Here is a 22,500-nt window from a genome sequence, read left to right as displayed (position 1 = left end):
AAAAGCAAACTTGTCTCCGGCAGTTTCCGAATGGAGGAATTGATTAAAATGAATCAACATTAATCTGTTGACATCTTTGAAAAGATCATAATCCACTCTTGTTTACATTAACAGAAGCACGTGATGATGAGGTGAAGTCTTTGAAAACTGAAAAAGACAAACTTGACTCACACATGGAGCGTGTGAAGCAAGAGAAACAAAACCTCCAAAATAAACTAGATAATGTTGATGCACAGATGACGCAAATGGAATCAGAATTGAAAAAGACAAAGACAGAAAACGAAAAACTGGCAGACAGTCAAAGTAAGTCTTGATCAATCTAGAACATATGTTCCGATTGTAACCGCTGAAACAACTAACTAAGCATCAGTGTGCCGAATCAGTAAAGTCTTTCAATTCCTGTTTGTTTCCATAACAAACTTAGCCTTTAAGTAAGTATTTTGTATTCAAAATGTATTGATGCTTTCCCTGGTGGAATACCTGGTCTTATTACCCTTGCACATCTTATAGCGTCTTTTTATTAATCATTATTTGTTCCTTATTTGCCATAGTTTTATCGATTTTGAGGTCCAAAGACAATTTGTAAACGCTGTTGTATTCTTTACCTTCGTTGTGGTTGTTTCAAACCTGCTCCCTGTTCTAAGGACGTCCAATTGATACATAAAACTGTTCGTTATAGAGATATTACTGTTGTCCTTTCCATCTTTCACCATGTAGATATCGCATAATAACGTGTATCTATGGCAAGCTAATTGAAACATATTCAAAGAGTTTAACCGATCTTTTCTTTTATTATATTAAATTAATATCATAGTTAATGTAAGATATCATATATATAGACTGCAAAAACAACCAGACCATAGATCATGAAGATTTTGTAAAGAAAAATAATGAAATAAATAGGAAACAGAGAAAGAACACATGTTTAGAAGTGGAAGACAATAATCAAACCCAAGTAGGTCCTAAAGTCGAAACCTCAACATAAGTCTATTGAAATCTGTAAAAAGATCATAATCCACTCTTGTTTAAATTTACAGCGGCACGTGATGACGAGCTGAAGTCTTTGAAAACTGAAAAAAGCAAGCTTGACTCACACATGGAGCGTGTGAAGCAAGAGAAACAAAACCTCCAAAATAAACTAGATAATGTTGATGCACAGATGACGCAAATGGAATCAGTACTGAAAAAGACAAAGACAGAAAATAAAAAACTGATAGACAGTCAAAGTAAGTCTTGTTTAATTATATACAATGTAGATGTCGACGCGTTCCCTTTGAGTACACCTGTTTCCTTTGTAACCGCTGAAAGAGATAGAGATAGCGTGCCGAATCAGTAAAGTCAGCTGTCAAAAATCATTTCGCCAAATTGCACTCTTATACTGCAGTCAGGCAGGGGGCGAGTAACATGCTCTCCCACTCTGTCACTTAATGGGGTCATAAAGATGACTAAGCTTTTGCAATTGGCAAAAGAAACAAAACATACAAACACAGAGAGAAAAGTAACGTCATAGTCACTATCCCATACATAAAAGGGGTGTATGNTTCTTGTTTACATTAACATAAGCACGTGATGATGAGGTAAAGTCTTTGAAAACTGAAAAAGACAAACTTGACTCACACATGGAGCGTGTGAAACAAGAGAAACAAAACCTCCAAAATAAACTAGATAATCTTGATGCACAGATGACGCAAATGGAATCAGTACTGAAAAAGACAAAGACAGAAAATAAAAAAATGATAGACAGTCAAAGTAAGTCTTGTTTAATTATATACAATATAGATGTCGACGCGTTCCCTTTGAGTACACGTGTTTCCTTTGTAACCGCTGAAAGCAATTAACTAAGCCATAGCGTGCCGGATCAGTAAAGTCAGCTGTCAAAAATCATTTCGCCAAATTGCACTCTTATACTGCAGTCAGGCAGGGGGCGAGTAACATGCTCTCCCATTCTGTCACTTAATGGGGTCATAAAAATGACTCAGCTTTTGCAATTGGCAAAAGAAACAAAACATACAAACACAGAGTGAAATTGACGGCATGGTCACTATCCCATACATAAAAGGGGTGTCTGAATCACTTTCAAGAGTTTCGCGCAGACATCACATTAGTGCGCCCATGCGACCACACAACACCAGCGAGCAACTATCAGTTCATCCGAAAGGCCAATTGCCGATGGAAGACAAAACTTGTGGTTGACCGCATTTCAGGGGTTGACCGAATTTCATCAACAAGCTGCAACCGTATAAACATCGTGGAAACTAGCCGGAAATTTGGGACGTGCATAAAAGAATATCAGAAAGACGTTGAGCAACAAGACAGCAAGTCTTCACTAAAATTACATAGAAAACATCTGAGAAACAGTACAATGAATCAGCCATTACAGACCATACTAACACACACAACCATATTCTAGACTCGAACAACTGGAAAGTGCTTGAAAGGGAGGACAACTGGAAAGTCAGGAAATTAAAAAATCTATCTGGGTAAGGAGAGGAGGGGAATTAGGTGCACTGAGACGAAGCTGGCTTCCAGCTGAGTCATCTTTATGACCCCATTTTAATATCCACTTAGGGGCGGAAAGGGTAAACATGTTACCCGTCCCCTTGTCTGTCTGCAGTATTAGAGTGCAATCCGGCGAAATATCTCTATAATTTTTGACAGCTTACTTTACTGATTCGGAATACTGTGGCTTAGTGAGGTGTTTTTTTAGCAGTTTAGACTCGAGACACCGGCCATTTTCAAAAACCTTGCAAAATCAGTTTCCATTTCTTGTTAGTGTTCAAAACAATATTAGGCTTTACGTATTTATGGCAAGCCAAATTAATTTAATCAAAGAGAATATCGATCTGGCCGATGTATTTTACATGTATATGACAAGATATTTGTATATAAAATGCAAAATCAAACACCATAAATGAAGATTTTGTAAAGGTGGCACAGGATAATAACTAACTAAATAGGAAACGGGGACAGAACACGTTTAGAATCCTATTGCAGTAAGCAAGACATTTTGGGAACTTAACCTGTACAAGGTTTGATTTCTTCCTGAATAACATGGTACCGTTATCATTGTCGATGTTATCAGATACACATGATGCTGAACATATATATGCATTTAAAACATTGTGAAAAGGCAAAAAAGTTATTGATCACAAAAGTGTACTGGTGACACAAGTCAATAAGGTTAGGATTAAGACGTTTGAAATCCCTTTGTGTTAAGGAAAACTATACTATGGAATCAAAAAAAATGATACAAATGATAATGTACAGATATTTGTCATAAAGGACAATGTGCCAAAATATGAATGACATTGCATCATTGCTGTTTCGTCGTTCTAGATGATGGTAGGGGCAAAACAATGGAAATCAGAATAGTCTAAACTGCTGTTAAAACAGAAGGAGAGGGGCGTATATCCCTTTTATTACATGAATTTCAAGAACATGATGAGAACTTCTTCATTACAAATGAGTGAAGTGTTTATATTATTCACCGTGGCAAAACTAATAACAAATAAGTGTGGCTATCACGATTACGACAAATGTTTTCCACATTGAATCTTGAGAAATGATAGTAAGACACATGTGATCTCACCAATAAATTTGGTAATAGAATAAGCATATCTATTGTATATTATCATCTGATTATTGATATTTACCTCTTTGCTAGTAAGGATCAAATTCGTGCTTCTCCTTTCAATAATAATGTGTAAGCTTCACGTTTATTATGTACATTTAAGAAATATTCAACGTATGTGCGTGAATAATGGTAAAATATATAACAAAGGTGAGAAAATGTTCGGAAAAATAATTTACCTAGACCGCTTGCGGCCTGCGTAGATATTTTACGGACATTTTTGAATCCCGAGTTATAGACTTTATTAGTGCCCACCATAATATACAACAAATGTTGATTATATCTGTTCTACCAAGTAAAATGTAGTGAAAGTCGTTTTAGTGTAGGACCTATATCTTAATGTTCATACGCCTTTGATAAGCAAGGTGACCTCGATAAGCTAAGAAGTTAAATAAGGCTGTTCTTTTGAACGCGCTAACATTTGTCACGTGATGCCTATAGTTCATTTCACAAGCTGAGCATTTTTTATCATTTCTGACCCTGTATCTGAGAAGGATTTTTTCATTTACTGTTGCTCTTTGATCAACTAATGTTAAATAATTCACACTGAGGTCAACCTTTATACCAGATGTTTATCTCAATCAATCAAATCTACCAATTTATCAACATCGCTCGTCAACACTTATTAGTATTTGACAGATTTACAAAAATGATTTCAAGTCATACTTGCGGTAAGCTCAGTGGAACATTCTGACCATGAGCTTGACAGCTTTTAAAAAGACGTAGAGGTAAAACAGAAATTGTGTGTCCTTCGTCTGCTAGCAAATCTTCAAATACATGCAAAATTAAACGTAGTTACCCTTACACAACAAATGAGACCAGTTCCGCCATATGTTGTACACTAACTAAACGAATGGTGGTATGCATAACTATATTGTTAATTAAGTTATATATTGGCATTCAAATATTTTACACAACATGACTAAAGAGTTGATATGTAGTGTAAATTACTCATCAGTATATAATCAATAACATATAAACTTTAAATACCTTCTAGTATTTTTCATATTTCAGCAATGAATGACGTAGTATTATACAACACAAACAAGCTATAATATAATTCATGTACGTGTTGTGTATGTTTTGATTTATCAACGTTGTTATTTTTTAGATGAACAGAGAGAAGAAAGTGAAAATTTACGTCATCAAATCAAAGAATTGAGTCTTCCGAAGAAAAAACGTGTTGGTATGTTAACGACTGTTACAGATATAATAGAGATTCCCCAACGAGTGATGGTTGGTTCTTATGTTTATTTAACTCGAGTTAGTAAATATTCAAATTGTATAAAAAAAAAAACACAAAAAGGCCCATGGGTCTTAACGGTCACCTGATATATTTATACAGAGAGTTGATTTTTTTTTTAACACGAACAGAAATATTATTCAAGGTGACAAAAAACAATAAAACCACCTTATTCAATATCTAGCATACAGATTTAAGACTAAAATGTATTTGAAACTAGCACCTCTGACTCTAAACAAGGAAAATGAAGAAATTTCAGCACACTGACTCCTTTGGGCCCCACCCTACAGCCCTTGGGGGTAGGATTGGCTCAAAAGTTTCATAGTATCAAACTGCCAACTCAGGGTTATAATTCCAATCAAGTTATTAACATGTAATATTCAAAGTATCATTTGCCATTATAAAACATAATAAATTTTGCCCCCCCCCCCTTCCTTCCCCAGTGGGTAAACGTGAGACCCTAGGGTCATAAACCTTAAGATCCATCCATCTATGAAGAGTGCTTGATTCTACCATATCTGGGTCTTTGAGCAAAAGATTTTAGAAATTTCAGTCAATTCAACCCTTTTTGGCCCCACCCATTAGCCTCGGGGGGTCAGTCAAGGCTGATATGTGCATACCATCAAACTGCTACCCAATACTGATAATGCTAACCCAAATTGAATTACTTCAAATGGAAATTAAACAAATGTTGGTCCAAAATGTGATTTCCCTATATAAACTATAGTAAAGTTTACCCCCTCCCCAGGGGGAAACGTGAGACCCCAGGGTCAAGAAATTCACAATTTTGGTAAAGCACCTTAAGACCCTTCCATCTATGAAGAGTATTTGATTCTACCATATCTGGGTCTTGAGAAGAAGATTTTTGAAAGTTTAGTCAATTTGACCCTTTTTGGCCCCGCCCCTCAGGCCTCTGGGGGCTGGGGACCAAACCGGCAACCATTTTTATTGACCTTTGGCAATGGAAGGTTTCTGCAAAATTTCATTGAAATTGGTTCTGTGGTTTTGGAGAAGAATTCGAAAATGTAAATTGTTTACGGACGCACGACGGACGACGGACGACGCCGGACAAAAGGCGATCGCAATAGGTCACTTGAGACTTTGTCTCAGGTAACCTAAAAACGTGTTTACAAAGTGTCTTTTACAGTTTGAATATTTACATAAACGATATCAAATCTAGAAAACCATATATTTCTTTTGGCAATACATGATTCTGTTTCCGATCGGAGAAAGAAATACCATGCGTCACAGTGGGTAGCCAAAACAGTTAACCGACTCCTAGCAGGTGTATCCAGTGAGTGGGGAAACCTAAAGAGGTTGTTGTAGAAATATATTTACACTAATTGTCATCTTGTATGTACACTTCGATGTATTTGATATGAGTACATTACAGTAATGATAATTACAAAAGTGTACAGGATTAATCTACATCCAGCCAGTCAGTCATCCAACGCACAAACCTACATCACAACACATACTTACATCACCACACATAACTACATCACCACTAGAAACTAGATTTACATTGCTCCCAGCTGCATACAGCTATAAATACATTGTTTCCACCTACATATATTTTATTTACATTGTTCCCATTAATATACAATTATATATACATTGATTCCACCTACATACAACTGTATTTACATTGTTCCTCATACATACAACTATATATACATTGATTCCACCTTCATACGACGGTATTTACATTGTTCCGCCTATATACAACTATATACATTGTTGCCATCCATATATAACTACATTGATTGTTCCCACGTACAAATATACACACACATAGAACGTCTTACTGTAATATCAACAGCAAAACCCCACATAACACTAGATCATTATAGACATACATTTGCAGCATATGAATCAGTATTAGGCAAGGGAAGGGAGTGAATGCAACAATATCGGGGCGACCGGCTCCTTATCATGAACGGAACAAGTACAGTATTTAAATATAAAGTTGAAATAAGATAAAATAGGATTCAGAAACAATAATACCCTTGGCCAGTGCACTCCTCCGAAGATAGTAATTACACTGACCACACCGTTGACCGTGGTTGTTATGGCACCGGTTTAACTATATTAAACTTTCTTGACAAAGCAACAACGGTATCTGGCACTAAGTGGACAATTAGACAGCACACTCGTGGTTATTGAGATGTTACGTTCCTGTCAGTGTTCTAGATATTATATTATTTTGCTAAAGGAAAAGAGACAAAATAAGTACTAGAAATACGAAATACGAAAGCATCAATTTGAAAATTATTTTTTTCGATGCACAAAGCCAAACAAAGTTAATATTTTACTGTACCATATCGCCATATCGTACTTTTAGAACTTATTACTTAATTTGTTTAATGATTTATAACTTTGAAGGGTATTTATCTCTTTTGACATGTGAAATGTGCAGTGCTTGGACTACGTAGTGAAAAAAGTGGACTGGGAAAAACTCTGGTTGATATGGTAACAAAAGAGCTGACGAGGCGCCTTCAACAGAGACTGGATATGTTCAGCTTAAACCTGACGATTTCGTTTTCCCAAACGCCATCTGAGGTCACCAACGGCCTCCAGGTCGTTCTCTGTCTGAATATGTCCAGAGTTGGTACCAATATCGCGGACACTCTGAAGGGGATAAAAGGTAAAAACAAATCAGCACAGAAATAAACAATGTCAGATTGTATCATAATAAAAAAAAACAGTATCACTGTGAATAGCAGCAAATATATCAATAGATGCGTCCATGTTTAATTGTTGACATTAAAGCTGGGATTGAAACTCATATTTATTTTACCGACAGCTGACAGAGACATGTTTGTAATGGTACTGCATCACACCAGCAAGGAGAACCTCTCCTCTCTAACTCCCACAAGTCACCGCGTGACCGGAAGTGAACTACGACAGCTGGGTGGGATCCTCGATATGGTGTTCGACAGTAGCAGTGGATTGTACGAATGTGATCTAAACAACACAGCTGTCGATAAAATCGCTTCTATTCTAAGAAAATGTTTGATATTATGAATATTGGAAACTCAACAGTATATGATAAAAACAAATATTGGTATGAAACATGTACGTAGAACATCCGGTTGTCGAGAGTATTGACGTGTAGATGATAAGAGCAATGGTGCATGTATGAACATTGATGTATGAGTTGTGTGTTCTATGTCCACTGAACGTAATGTTAAGTCTACAGGGACACACATAAAAATGTCTGTAGGATCAGTACAATGTAAACAATCTTTAAGATGGCTGAGGTGCCATGAAAATTCCATTAATGCGTCAATAGGTCAATCTACGCGGCAGTAATGGACACATATGTTGTAACATCTATTGAAGTTTCAGCTGCTGAATAATATAGGCTAAGAAAGGGTACAGCACATAGCAACTGATCAATAGATCTTGACTGGAAATCTCGAAAGAAGGAAAGATTCATAAAAAACTTACTTTAGTGTTTAGAATAAATAATTAGTCACCCTTTTGTGACAGTATTTCTTATCCACTAGCTTTTACATCATGTGTCTCAAAATAGTTCATAACTATATTAGTTGCGTCACCGTTTGCCTTTCTTGAAAAAGAAGGCTAGAATATTTAAAGAATGAACGCGTTCTTTCAATTTGGTATGACATACAATGTATGATAGTGCACGGAATTATTGTGTTATTCAGAAAGCTTGCAGTATAGAAACATAATTTGCCAGTACTTCGTCTTTAAAGAAATTGGGAAATGAAATGAGGATTGTTTGCAAGCTGGAATTATAACAATAATAGCAATCCTCTAGGATCATGCTTTGTCTACCTGTTAACATAATATGTACCAGCGGTAAACTAGCTTCTGTCTATAACATTAATTACACCACTGGAGTAAAGGCAAGCTTCATTGGCGTACTTTATCACTTTATATTGGTAACCCTTCTTAGTTAAAATGGCTTTTGTCTCGTTAAGTAGAGTTCTTGCGAAAAGTTTCAGGAAAAACACCATGATTTAATGAGCTAAAATTGTATAATGTGTCGCATTTTCACTTACTGAAACTGTAATAAAAAAAAACCATGAAAATCACTACCAGTTCTATTCATTTACAAATAAGCAAAACTTTAAAACGATGAATTTAAGACATTAAGGATACAAGTTTTAAAATGTGACGATGGCAACTATGTGGAATACCCGATAAATCCACATGTTTAATGGCCTTTTTTAACTTTTAAAACATGTTTTTTATGTTTGCTTCAAAAGTTGTTAAAAAGTAGTGTGTCGTAAAGTTTAAACACACCTTTACAATGTTGTTTCAAACAAGGCCTAAAACCCTGTCCATCTACCGGGAAAACCTGGGGACTATCATAAATCAAACAAGGTCTAAAACCCTGTCCATCTACCGGGAAAACCTGGGAACTAACATAAATCCGAAAAGGTAACCTGTTTTGCACCAGGTGGTTTGTTTGGCTCATTTTATGTATGCTCAAATAATTGTCTTCCAATTTTCATTTTTCCGTGTAAACATCTAAATATTCAACTAGACATGCTTTAGTTGATAACTAATCTGAATGGGAAACTTTATCTTCCTATAATGTTTTTGTCCCAGGCTTGGTAATAACCGAAACTAGGAAGTCCAATCAATCAATCATTACCAATTATTGCATACAAAGTATATATGTGTAGGTAATTTTTCACTGCTAATAGACATGGTTTTGTTATGTACACATTCATAATTTCAGGACAAAAACTAAGATCTCTGAATGTTCTTATATGATGAAGTGAAAATGTGGAACAAATGAAATTTCGGTGGTATCAATTGACAGAATGAAAGTATTTCCATTTGATTATATCTATAGATTATCACACTGTATTTTCAGAGGTTTGTCGTGAGAACGATTTTCTCATCGCGAGCACGTAGGTAAAATTGAGAGGCCACCGCAGGTGGACTCGAGATTTTATCTGCGTTCGAACGATGAGAAAATTGTTTGAACGACAAACCCTCAAAAAATACTGTATGCTAAACTATTTATCATCTATATACTACTACCTTATATATTTCTCAATTTTAAAAAAGTCGACTAAACATCATGTTTTCCAAATGACTTCTAAGCTCAATGGTCAACGATCGCCTGTGACCAACGTAAACAAAAAGATGTTTTGCGCGGAGGAATACAAGGAACCTTAAAACTACGTAGAAAAATATTGTTAAAACAATCCTATCGTCATTGGCTTTTCCATATACACATTTACAACTGAAATGGTGTTGTTATTCTCACATTATTTTTTCGTAACTTTATATTGACGGACTATTTTCCTTTGCGGGTCACTTTCGTGTGGACACTATTTCCGGTTTCGGAAGTCATCTGGCGCGAGCAGACGTTCTTTTTTGAGAAAATCCGTTCCCAAGTGCTTGGGAATGGGAAAATCCGTGCTCAAGTTGTTCTCAAGTTGTTCTCAAGTCATTCCCAACTTCTTCTCATACTGACAACCAATGATAATAAATCTAGCATGCTACCGGTAGGTGGTATAAAGTAGTATATAGATGATAAATTAAAAAAAAAATCTTCTATTTCCTTTTCAATGTATTTATGCTTGGAGTAATTCATTTAATATTAGTGGGAGAGCCTTTCTCTAGTCAACAAAAACATGCCAAAAACCTGTATAGACCGAAATCGGGAGGCGGGTTTACTTATAGGCCACGGAATGACAAATCTTGAACTTAAGAACAGGTAAGAATATTCTTGGTGTAAGATATGTCGTAATACCAGGTCACGAATATCAGTTTTCTTAATCTTGCAAAATAGAAAAAATCTAAAAAGAGAAAGGTGGTGACTTATATTAGACTGTGAGTAAAGGCTGACATAAATACCTGTAATTTACCTGTAATTTACCTGTAATTTACCTGTAATTGTCCTGTAATTGTCCTGGACGACATGTCAGCATTAGGCATCATTTTATTTTGTATTCATAATCAGCCGAAAAGTATTCTACAAAAGACAATATAAAATAATGTTGCAAAACATATTTTATACAATGTAGCTACACTATTTCAAAACATGGTTTATACAATGTAGCTACACTATTTCAGTACATGATTTATATAATGTAGCTACACTATTTCAGTACATGATGTATATAATGTAGCTACACTTTTTCAAAACATGGTTTATACAATGTAGCTACCATATTTCAACACATGGTTTATACAATGTAGCTACACTATTTCAAAACATGATTTATACAATGTAGCTACCCTGTTTTAACACATGGTTAATACAATATAGCTAAACTATTTCAAAACATGCGTTATACAATGTAGCTACACTATTTCAAAACTTGGTTAATACAATGTAGCTAAACTATTTCAAAACGTTGTTTATATAATGTAGCTACACTCTTTCAAAACATGGTTTATACAATGTAGCTACCATATTTCAACACATGATTTATACAATGTAGCTGCACTATTTCAAAACATGGTTTATACAATGTAGCTACACTATTTCAAAACTTGGTTAATACAATGTAGCTACCCTATTTTAAAACATAATTTATAATTGTAGCTACACTTTTTCAAAACATGATTTATACAATGTAGCTACACTTTTTCAAAACGTTGATTTATAAAATGTAGCTACACTTTTCAAAAGATGATTTATAAAATGTAGCTACCCTTTTTCAAAACATGATATATAAAATGTAGCTACACTATTTCAAAGCATGATATATAAAATGTAGCTACACTTTTTCAAAACATGATTTATACAATGTAGCTACAGTTTTTCAAAACATGAAATATACATTGAACCTACATTTTTTCAAAGCATGCTTTATACAATGTAGCTACAGTTTTTCAAAACATGAAATATACATTGAACCTACATTTTTTCAAAGCATGCTTTATACAATGTAGCTACACTATTTCAAAACTTGGTTAATACAATGTAGCTAAACTATTTCAAAACATGCGTTATACAATGTAGCTACACTATTTCAGTACATGATGTATATAATGTAGCTACACTATTTCAGTACATGATGTATATAATGTAGCTACACTTTTTCAAAACAAGATTTATAAAATGTAGCTAAACTTTTCAAAAGATGATTTATAACATGTAGCTACCCTTTTTCAAAACAGGATATATAAAATGTAGCTACACTATTTCAGTACATGATGTATATAATGTAGCTACACTATTTCAAAGCATGAGATATAAAACGTAGCTACACTTTTTAAAAACATGATTTATACAATTTAGCTACACTTTTTCAAAACATGGTTTATACAATGTAGCTACACTTTTTCAAAACATGATTTATAAAATGTAGCAACACTTTTTCAGTAAATGATGTATATAATGTAGCTAAACTATTTTTGTTTTTTATTCGGAGAACTCCGAAACATGGTTAAGATGAATAAAAGGATCGATTTTTTTTTTTTTTATTGATGACGACAAAATACAATGTTTTCGGTAATAGTGTTACTGTCAAATTGTGCAGGTGAAGTAGAAATAAAAACCATTGAAGAATCTATGTGTGTTCCTTTATTTTATTATGTAGCCTTCAATTAAATTTTGCCAAAGATTTTAAAATCTCAACACAAATCAAATATACTTTCGTATTTTTTTCTTCGGGCAGTTTAGGCTAATATGAGGTTGACAAATTTCACCAATGAAAGATTGTTTAAAGTGAATGATATATGATATTGCAACCACGTATATTTTTACATAAAATCCTAAATGTTACAAAGATGCATCCTCAACGAGAAAACTATCTTAATAAAAATGAGGAAATTCAGGTTATTTTTATATGAACCTATACTTCACACAAGGGGAAAATCGAGCACACATACGTATATCAGCTGGTCAGGTGTAAGGGGGGTAATCCAGCAGACATACAACACTTCCTCCCCTTGAAATACTAATATATCAGCTGGTCAGGTGTTAGGGGGGAAATCTAGCAGACATACAACACTTCCTCCCCTTGAAATACTAATATATCAGCTGGCCAGACGTAAGGGGGTAATCCAGCAGACATACAACACTTCCTCCCCTTGTAATACTAATAATCAGCTGGTCAGGTGTTAGGGGGGTAATCCAGGAGACATACAACACTTCCTCCCCTTGTAATACTAATATATCAGCTGGTCAGGTGTTAGGGGGGGAAATCCAGCTAACATACAACACTTTCTTTCTCCCCTTGCAATACTAATCTATCAGTTTGTCAGGTTCTAGTTGTTGGCATCATAAGTGAGTAACACTCTGTTATACTGAAAACCATGAAAACCACGCCTAGTCTATCTTATATTGTCTAAAGAGCTGTTATTTTGACCAAACTCAACAGAACACAAAAAAAATACGAGACAATAGCCTCGGTCTAGTCACAAAATATAACGAGACAATACCCTCGGTCTAGTCACAAAATATAACGAGACAACATCCTCGGTCTTGTCACAAAATATAACGAGACAACATCCTCGGTCTAGTCACAAAATATAACGAGACAACATCCTCGGTCTAGTGACAAAATATAACGAGACAATAGCCTCGGTCTAGTCACAAAATATAACGAAACAATAGCCTCGGTCTAGTCACAAAATATAACGAAACAATAGCCCCGGTCTAGTCACAAAATATAACGAGACAACATCCTCGGTCTAGTGACAAAATATAACGAGACAATAGCCTCGGTCTAGTCACAAAATATAACGAAACAATAGCCTCGGTCTAGTCACAAAATATAACGAAACAATAGCCACGGTCTAGTCACAAAATATAACGAGACAACATCCTCGGTCTTGTCACAAAATATAACGAGACAACATCCTCGGTCTTGTCACTAAATATAACGAGACAACATCCTCGGTCTAGTCACAAAATATAACGAGACCATATCCTCGGTCTTGTCACAAAATATAACGAGACATGATCCTCGGTCTAGTCACAAAATATAACGAGACAACATCCTCGGTCTAGTGACAAAATATAACGAGACAATAGCCTCGGTCTAGTCACAAAATATAACGAGACCATATCCTCGGTCTTGTCACAAAATATAACGAGACATGATCCTCGGTCTAGTCACAAAATATAACGAGACAACATCCTCGGTCTAGTGACAAAATATAACGAGACAATAGCCTCGGTCTAGTCACAAAATATAACGAGACAATATTCTCGGCCTAGTCACAAAATATAAAAAGACAATATCCTCGGTCTTGTCACAAAATATAACGAGACAACAGCCTCGGTCTAGTCACAAAATATAACGAAACAATAGCCTCGGTCTAGTCACAAAATATAACGAAACAATAGCCTCGGTCTAGTCACAAAATATAACGAAACAATAGCCCCGGTCTAGTCACAAAATATAACGAGACAATATTCTCGGTCTAGTCACAAAATATAACGAGACAATATCCTCGGTCTAGGGTAATATTCTACCTTTCAGAAAAGGTGTCAGTATTGTTGTTTTTCTTAAAATTTGAAATTACATCGTAGAACAAAATCATTGGGACCGAGGCCTTTGTGAATATAACAAATTTGGAGCTGTCTGATAAAGGGTTGACGGACAGTATGGCATATTTAATTCCCATTCTGCTTTTCCCAACACATTGTCTTTTGTTACTTGGTGTCAAATAATCTATACATAATGTCAACTGTACTGAAACGAAATACAGTAGGAATTGAAGAAATTAAACATATTCGAGGACCTGAGTTCCTCTATTTTAGTTTAAAATTTTAAAACCCACAAATACGGCTATCAAGTTTGTTGTACTCCCACTGCTATCTGGTTTTATATATAGAGTTGTACTCCAACTGATGTGTAGTTCTATATATAGAGTTGTACTCCCACTGCTGTGTAGAACTATATATAGAGTTGTACTCCCACTGTTGTATAGAACTATATATAGAGTTGTACTCCCACTGCTGTATATCAATGTATATATAGTTGCACTCCCACTGATGTATATCACTATATATAGATTTGTACTCCCACTGCTGTATATCACTATATATAGAGTTGTACTCCCACTGCTGTATATCAATGTATATAGAGTTGCACTCCCACTGATGTATATCACTGTATATAGAGTTGTTCTCCCACTGCTGTATATCACTGTATATAGATTTGTACTCCCACTGCTGTATATCACTATATATAGAGTTGCACTCCCACTGATGTATATCACTGTATAAAAGATTTGTATTCCCACTGCTGTATATCACTATATATAGAGGGTATTAGAGCTATAGAAACTCGACCACTATATTTATCAAAGAAAACGCTACATCTCTTTATATTTGTACTCTTCACTTACATTTTTCTCGAAAAGAAAGGCTTCACAAATTCTGTATTAAATACAGAACAGACGTGCGAACACAATGTTGAACGCATATTAAATTACATACTATGGTAGCTTATTACTGATTGTAGTTAATATAAAAGAGTATAATAACACCATTTATAACGTACCATACTTATCTGACGACACTAGATAATTAGTGGCCGTTTCGTCAGCTGGCTAGTAAATTATGGTCGCCTTACACGTACTGGAGTTCAAAGTGTGTATAACCTATATATTATACTTTAACCTTGCCCCGGGACGTCTTTGTTACTCTGGCCGTGTAAGCGTGCAGTCATTAATAGTCAGTGTCCTAATCACTCACATAGACATAGGTGCTGTAATTACCTGCTTGTAGGTGTATTCGTAAACATATTTTAATTTGGATAGCGAATTTCATTATTGTGTCCATGCTTGATGAATGACAGAGTTGAGCACGACCACATCAGTCAGCGCCGGTAAGCTAACTGCCCCCAAGACATGTTCCCGCGCTTTCTGGCATGGCGGTAATACAGCAGCTGGCGTCTATTTAAGAACTTGTCCGGAGTATGTTAGTACAAGTAATCGTTATCAGAAACAGGACGGTGTGGACAGTACACCACGTATTGTGTTCTGGACGGGCACCTGTTTGACCTCGTTTCCGAAATATTGATGAGCTGAAAGACAATAACTGACTATTGTACTAATTTCTGGAATAACGTCCTATACAGTGTGGTGAATTCCTCATTACATGCCCACTTCTCTAGGGGACTTGATGTAAGTTATTGTAACATCAGTTGGACAGTTTCGATGTGCTGGATATTTGACGGGACTGGGTATTGGTACAGTATACCGTGTCCATTAGGTACACTGATACGTCTCAGACTTTCAAGAATTCGCGGTATTGGATTGAGTGTTAAATGTCTGCGACTGCTGTTTTGTGATTTTTTAAAGATGTTGCAGCATTTCAGTAGACTTTATAGATCAGCGAACCTGTATTTTGACTGAGGATTTCTGTTCGACTTGAGTTTAGAAGTCGGCGGACCTGTCTTTTGACTGAGGGCTTATTATGCGAAGAATTTTAGAAATATGTGGGCCTGTCTTTTGACTGAGGACTTACGGTCGGCTGGAGTTTAGAAGTCGACGGACCTGTCTTTTGACTGAGGATTTCTGGTCGGCTTGAGTTTATAAGTTGATGGGCCTATCTTTTGACGAAGGACTTACGGTCGGCATGATTTTAAAAGTCAGGGTTACAAATTACACGTGTATTCCTCTGTTTGTATAGCTTATGTACAGTGTTTGTTCCAGAAATGTTCCTGTAGAAGAATGTCGTCGACCATAATTCCGAAAATGTTGATAGCAAGTTCTACGGATTTATACGCATTAAGGGTCGATAACTCCACTCCGTACACTAACGGCAGCGCAAAAACGCATGATACAGGTAATTGTCTGACGTCTTACTGTGTCCCCATCACGATCGCCATCAGTTGCATCGCTCTTATTGGTATAATTACCAACCTAATCGTCGTTTTCGTTATAGTAAAAGACTCGCGGCTACGTAGACCAACGTTTATTGCAATTGTCGCTTTGTCACTGTCCGACTTTACTTTTCTCTTGTTCCGATATATCCGGTATGTAGTGATGGGGTACTTCCGGGACCTTATTTCCGCCCATGTGATGAAGACGATTAAGTTTGTGTGCGACCTGGTTGGTTTGACAGCGGGTGGCTCCTCCATCATGCATGTTTTACTACTGTCCGTTCTGCGTTACTATATTGTGGTGCACCCATTGAAGAGTCATATCGCCATCACTAACAAGAGGATAATTCTGGTGTCGCTGTGTGTGTGGGTGTTCAGTGCGCTCAACGGGTGGTTTTATCTTTACGCCGTGATTATAAACAGGGAGAATGACCTTCAGATGTCCAAGGTCACCAATATCACTATCACCTTGGTGATGTCCATTCTCCCACTAGCTACCATCTTGTTTTTTCATGTGTTAAAGGCCAGAACGCTCAAGGATTCTCTCGCCGCGTGTAAACTAAACGCCACAAAACAAATGTCGCAGATTGTAACGTTTGTCATTGTCACTTACATCGTTACGACGACGCCGGCCAACACCAGGGACATACTGGTGATTTCCTGGGGCCATTCCAAGGAGACGTGGATGATGGTGTTCGGTCAGATAGGACGGTTGTTATTGTTCATGAACTACGCTATCAATCCGTTCATCTATTTCGTCCACTCACCCCAATTCAGGAAGAACATTCGGTACTGCTGGAGGAAGCAACACTTACATAACGTGTCCACAGGACGGACACCTCGCTCCATGTCATCACTTTCACGTGTTACAGAGGCGGTCACTCTACCGCCGGACAATACTCACCTGTAATAAAGATACCAATAGCCTTGTACAGGAGTGGATACTGCTCGCGTACAATATTGGGGATGTTTGCCTTTGAACATTCAGAGCTGGAAACTTCTCGCATGTAACGACAAGATCTTGGGTTGGATAAGGACCACATGTAGATAACGAGATGGGTCGTTTGCGTCTGCACACCGGGTACCCCGATCCGTCTGCACACCGGGTACCCCGATCCGTCTGCACACCGACGATTCGCCTGCACAACGGGTACCCCTATCTAGTACGGAGTTATCCTGGTGGTGCGGAGCAAAGTAAGCTGAAATTGTCTTGACATCATGTAACAAACCTTTATTTTCGTCTGACACAGTTTAATCGTGACCTATGCAAAATATGAAATAGAAAATTGCCGATTTTTTTTATAATCACAGTTGAGATATGAATTATGTCACTAAAAAGGACAAATTCGCCAGTTTATTTAAATTTTCTGTCGTTAATAAGCTGTATTAATTTTTGCCTGGAACGTAGAGTATTGGAGTGGAATTAAAGATCTGGTTTAAATCAGATTGGTGCAATCGGGACGGAGTTTTATGCATTTGATTTTTTGAAGCGGGAATTGGTCCCCATCCTCCTGGACCCGTCTTTGATGAGTGTATTATGTGTATAACATATATTATGTCATACAGGACCGATATCTGACCGACAGTGTTCTTCAACAGTTTTTATTCGCAATCTGCATTTGGGTTTCATTACAATTTACATAGTGTAGTTAGTGGTTTTGCTCTGTACCAATTGATCATGTACTTCGTAACGGCCGGATCATTTCAAAAAATGTACTTCGTACTGTACGGATCCTCGTGAAACTGTAGTTGCTCGAAAAAGAAATATGATGTATGAAATAAAATGAACCAGACCGACATATTTGCAAATACTGCAGAAAGCATATCAAACTTTCCAAAGTTACCTGTTGTTTTGCACCATAATACATATTAGAAGATAAAACTGAGTTCATACGGCAAGATCACGACATTTCCGTAAAAATCGTAAGTCTAAGAGTGGAACTGTGTGATCATCCTTTTGGCATAATTTTCAATATTTTCTATTGTAATATTTGAACATTTGTCTCATCGTCATATTTCTTATTGGTCTTAAAATAGGTAAAAACTGACCATTTCAAATATGAATGCCTGTGTAACATTGCTTACTCTGTTCACACCACCAAGATAACTCCGCACCACCCGGATAACTCCGCACCACCCGGATAACTACGCACCACCCTGATAACTCCGTACCACCCGGATAACTCCGCACCACCTGGATTACTACACACCACCCGGAAAACTCAACACCACCCGGATAACTTCGTACCACCCGGATAACTCCACACCACCCGGATAAATCCACACCATTCGGATAACTCCACACCACCCGGATGAATCCACACCACCCGGATAATTCCACACCATTCGGATAACTCAACACCACCTGGATAACTCCACAGCACCCGGATGAATCCACATCAATCGGATAACTCCGTACCACCCGGATAACTCCACTCCACCCGGATTACTGCGCACCAACTGGATAACTCCGTACCATATCGCTCGTGGTACCCGGTGTGGTCCGGGACTTGACAGTATTGTAATGTATGTTCTACCTGATCTCTACAGTGTGATGAAATCGATCTCATTCTTGTTTACAGATTTCTTCATTTCTAATGTATTTCAAGAACTGGGTTGACTGTGTTGGCTGAGCTCATTGTTAAAATGTCTTTGTTGTGCTCTCATTCTTGGAGGTACATTTGTACGCCACTGGATCCGATGGTACACCATACAATTCAAAATTCGATAAAATTAATGTAATGAAATATTGTAGTTAATTGTTATGCGACACAGGCCAAGTTCAACACAAAAATGCATAATTATTCAAAAAATATTTATTTCATTTTCAACGTATTAAATTTACATGGAATTATTCGGATGGCTTTTCTTGTTGTCTTCCATAGCGGATACATGTGTAGAGGGGGCGTGCCCCGTCAGTGTGTTTGGCATTCACTATGTTAGAAAAATCTGACAACTATTGCTTTGTTTTATCTATCTCGTGTTATCTACTGTCATCACACGTTACGTATCTCCGGATATATATTCGAAAACAAAATTGAGTCAGAAGGGCGGTATCTAGTACGGCAACGAGTCAAAGAGGGCGGTATCGACCACAGCAGTGAGTGATAGGAGGCGACGTTGATTACGGCAGTGAGTCATAGCGGCGGTATCGACTACGACAGTGAGTCATAGTGGCGGTATCGACTACGGCAGTGAGTTATAGGGGCGGTATCGACTACGACAGTGAGTCATAGTGGCGGTATCGACTACGACAGTGAGTCATAGCGGCAGTATCGACTACGACAGTGGGTCATAAGGGGCGACGCTGACTACGGCAGTGCGTTATAGGGGGCGGTATCTACTACGGCAGTGAGTTATAGTGGCAGTATCGACTACGGCAGTGAGTCATAGCGGCGGTATCGACTACGACAGTGAGTCATAGCGGCAGTATCGACTACGGCAGTGAGTCATAGGGGGCGCCGTTGACTACGGCAGTGAGTCATAGGGGCGGTAACGACTACGGCAGTGAGTGATAGGGGGCGACGTTGACTACGGCAGTGAGTCATAGCGGCGGTATCTACTACGGCAGTGAGTGATCGGTTAATATATCTTTTCTCGTAATAGTACTGACAAATATTTCAGTTCGATACAACTTAACTACAAAATCTGAGTGACAACGAGGATATGTAATGGTTTCACGTTGAATACCAGATAGACATACAAATGGACCGTGACCGAAAAAGATTGAAGGTAAAGCGGTGCCCGATAAGACAGAGCGCCTATAAACATCAGAGACGATACAGAGACTACCTCATGATAATGCTGACGAACACACAAGTATGTAACGTTATGTAGATCGTCCGGATAGCACCTAAGATTTTCGCCACTCGATATCCGGATAATCACCAGATTTAACTACACCCTAATCCGAATAAACAGCAGAGTCTACCATACGATTATTCGGATGATTACAACGAAATCCAGATAATCACCAGAGTTAGCTACATTCTAATCCGAAAACACCAGAGTCTACGATATAAATATCCAGATGATTACAACGAAATCCAAATAATCACCAGAGTTAACTACACCCTAATCCGAATAAACACCAGAGTCTACGACACGATGATCCGGATGATTACAACGAAATCCGGATAATCACCAGAGTTAACTACACCCTAATCCGAATAAACAGCAATGGGTGGTCGGCTGGTGCAGTGGATAGCGCACTTGCCTTTCACCAAGGCGGCCGTGGTTCGATTTCCCGGCCAAGGCGGTCGGGGTTCGATTCCCCGATCGGATGTGAAAAGGTTTGGGTCACCTGGCCGACGACGTGGGTTTTTTCCGGGTACTTCGTTTTTCTCCCACACTAAGACCCCCCGCGATCTAACATCCGGGCCAACTTGAGTTATTAGTATAAGTTGAAATAACTTGTTTCATAATTGTTGTAAAATAAATAAAATTTATATTATATAATAAACAGCAGTCTACCATACGAGGATCCGGATGATTACAACCAAATCCGTATAATCACCAGAGTTAACTACATCCTAATCCGAATAAACAGCAGAGCCTACGATACGATGATCCGGACGATTGCAACGAAATCCGGATAATCACAAGAGTTAACTACACCCATACATTAATCAAAATAAACACCAGAAAACAACACACGATAATCCAGATAAACACCGAATAAAACACGATAATCCAAACAAACGCCAGAAAATAACACACGATAATCCAGATAAACACCGAATAAAATACGATAATCAAAAAATAAAAACCAAAATAAATAGAACACGATAATCCAAATAAACATCAGATACTACCGCAAGATATTCCAAATAAGCAACAGAAAATACCCCACGAAAATCCAGATAAACACCGAATAAAACACGATAATCCAAACAAACGCCAGAAAATAACACACGATAATCCAGATAAACACGGAATAAAACACTATAATCAAAATAAACGCAATAAAATAACACACGAAAATCCAGATAAACACCGAATAAAACACGATAATCCAAATAAAAGCCAGAAAAATAACACACGATAATCCAGATAAGCACCGAATAAAAAACGATAATCCAAATAAACACCGAATAAAACACGATAATAAAAAAATATACACCAGAAAATAGAACACGATAATCCAAAAAAACATCAGATACTTCCACACGACAATCCAGATAAACACCAGAAAACAGCACAAGATAATCAAGATAAACATCATATACTCCCATTTTATAATCCATATAAACGCTAGGATAAAGCACACGATATTTCAGATAAACATCAGAGAATAACACACGATAATCCAGACACAACAGAGAGTACCACAAGATATTTCAGATAAACACTTGAAACCAACACACGATAATCTGGAAACAAACAAAATATAACACTTTACAATAATCCGGATAATCACAACTTAATACTACCACACGATAACCCAGGAAACACTAGACAATATACCTGTATCTTACATGTACGTACAGCTACCTAACTTTATGAGTCTGATTCGTGTGGGTGTTTTAAATACAAGTATTTACAGTAGTGTAGCGGAACTGCACTGGCCATGGGTGATTGTCGGCGACCATGCAGGTAGCAGGGGCGTTTCTAGGATATTTGAAAGAGGGGGCGTAAAATCAAAAAAAAATGGACCTTTTTTTTTGCTAAAAAACATAAAATAATTGTGAAATGCACTAATGTAACGGTTCCTGACTTGGAGCATGTATATGTTATAGTTAAAGTGTCAGGGTGTTTATGTGTTTAATTAATGAATATGATAAATTGCCATATTCAATACAATATTAGCAGATTACGATAGTTTTTTTTTCTTTTCGTAAAGG

The 22,500-nt window shown here is 37.1% G+C and overlaps 3 protein-coding genes across 5 annotated transcripts in view; all 3 read left to right on the top strand.

Annotated features, from left to right (window-relative positions):
* The window catches only part of LOC110466514 (GRIP and coiled-coil domain-containing protein 2-like), a 46,062-nt gene extending 36,782 nt beyond the window's left edge, over positions 1–9,280 (top strand). Inside the window, exons 16-21 of one of the 3 annotated variants that reach the window (XM_021523046.1) lie at positions 115–303; positions 1,038–1,226; positions 1,561–1,749; positions 4,743–4,817; positions 7,294–7,521; positions 7,681–9,280. In XM_021523046.1, the coding sequence (XP_021378721.1) occupies positions 115–303; positions 1,038–1,226; positions 1,561–1,749; positions 4,743–4,817; positions 7,294–7,521; positions 7,681–7,901 (1,091 nt within the window). In that variant the 3' untranslated portion in view covers positions 7,902–9,280. The remainder of the gene's footprint in view (positions 1–114; positions 304–1,037; positions 1,227–1,560; positions 1,750–4,742; positions 4,818–7,293; positions 7,522–7,680) is intronic. The other 2 variants (XM_021523047.1, XM_021523048.1) reach the window with 2 other exon arrangements.
* A 7,225-nt stretch (positions 9,281–16,505) lies between these two features.
* Positions 16,506–19,496, top strand: LOC110466533 (thyrotropin-releasing hormone receptor-like). Its single transcript, XM_021523087.1, has one exon. It carries the CDS (start codon positions 16,506–16,508, stop codon positions 17,565–17,567), a length of 1,062 nt encoding a protein of 353 aa, XP_021378762.1. The 3' UTR covers positions 17,568–19,496.
* A 2,699-nt stretch (positions 19,497–22,195) lies between these two features.
* Positions 22,196–22,500, top strand: part of LOC110466544 (S1 RNA-binding domain-containing protein 1-like) — a 21,502-nt gene continuing 21,197 nt past the window's right edge. The window contains exon 1 of the mRNA XM_021523099.1: positions 22,196–22,252. Coding sequence (XP_021378774.1) covers positions 22,247–22,252 — 6 coding nt within the window. The 5' untranslated portion in view covers positions 22,196–22,246. The remainder of the gene's footprint in view (positions 22,253–22,500) is intronic.

Source organism: Mizuhopecten yessoensis, unplaced genomic scaffold (genome assembly GCF_002113885.1).
Source record: "Mizuhopecten yessoensis strain PY_sf001 unplaced genomic scaffold, ASM211388v2 scaffold11135, whole genome shotgun sequence".
Lineage (NCBI taxonomy): Eukaryota > Metazoa > Mollusca > Bivalvia > Pectinida > Pectinidae > Mizuhopecten > Mizuhopecten yessoensis.
Note: the sequence above shows the minus strand (reverse complement) of the source record. Positions and strands in the feature narration are given on the sequence as shown.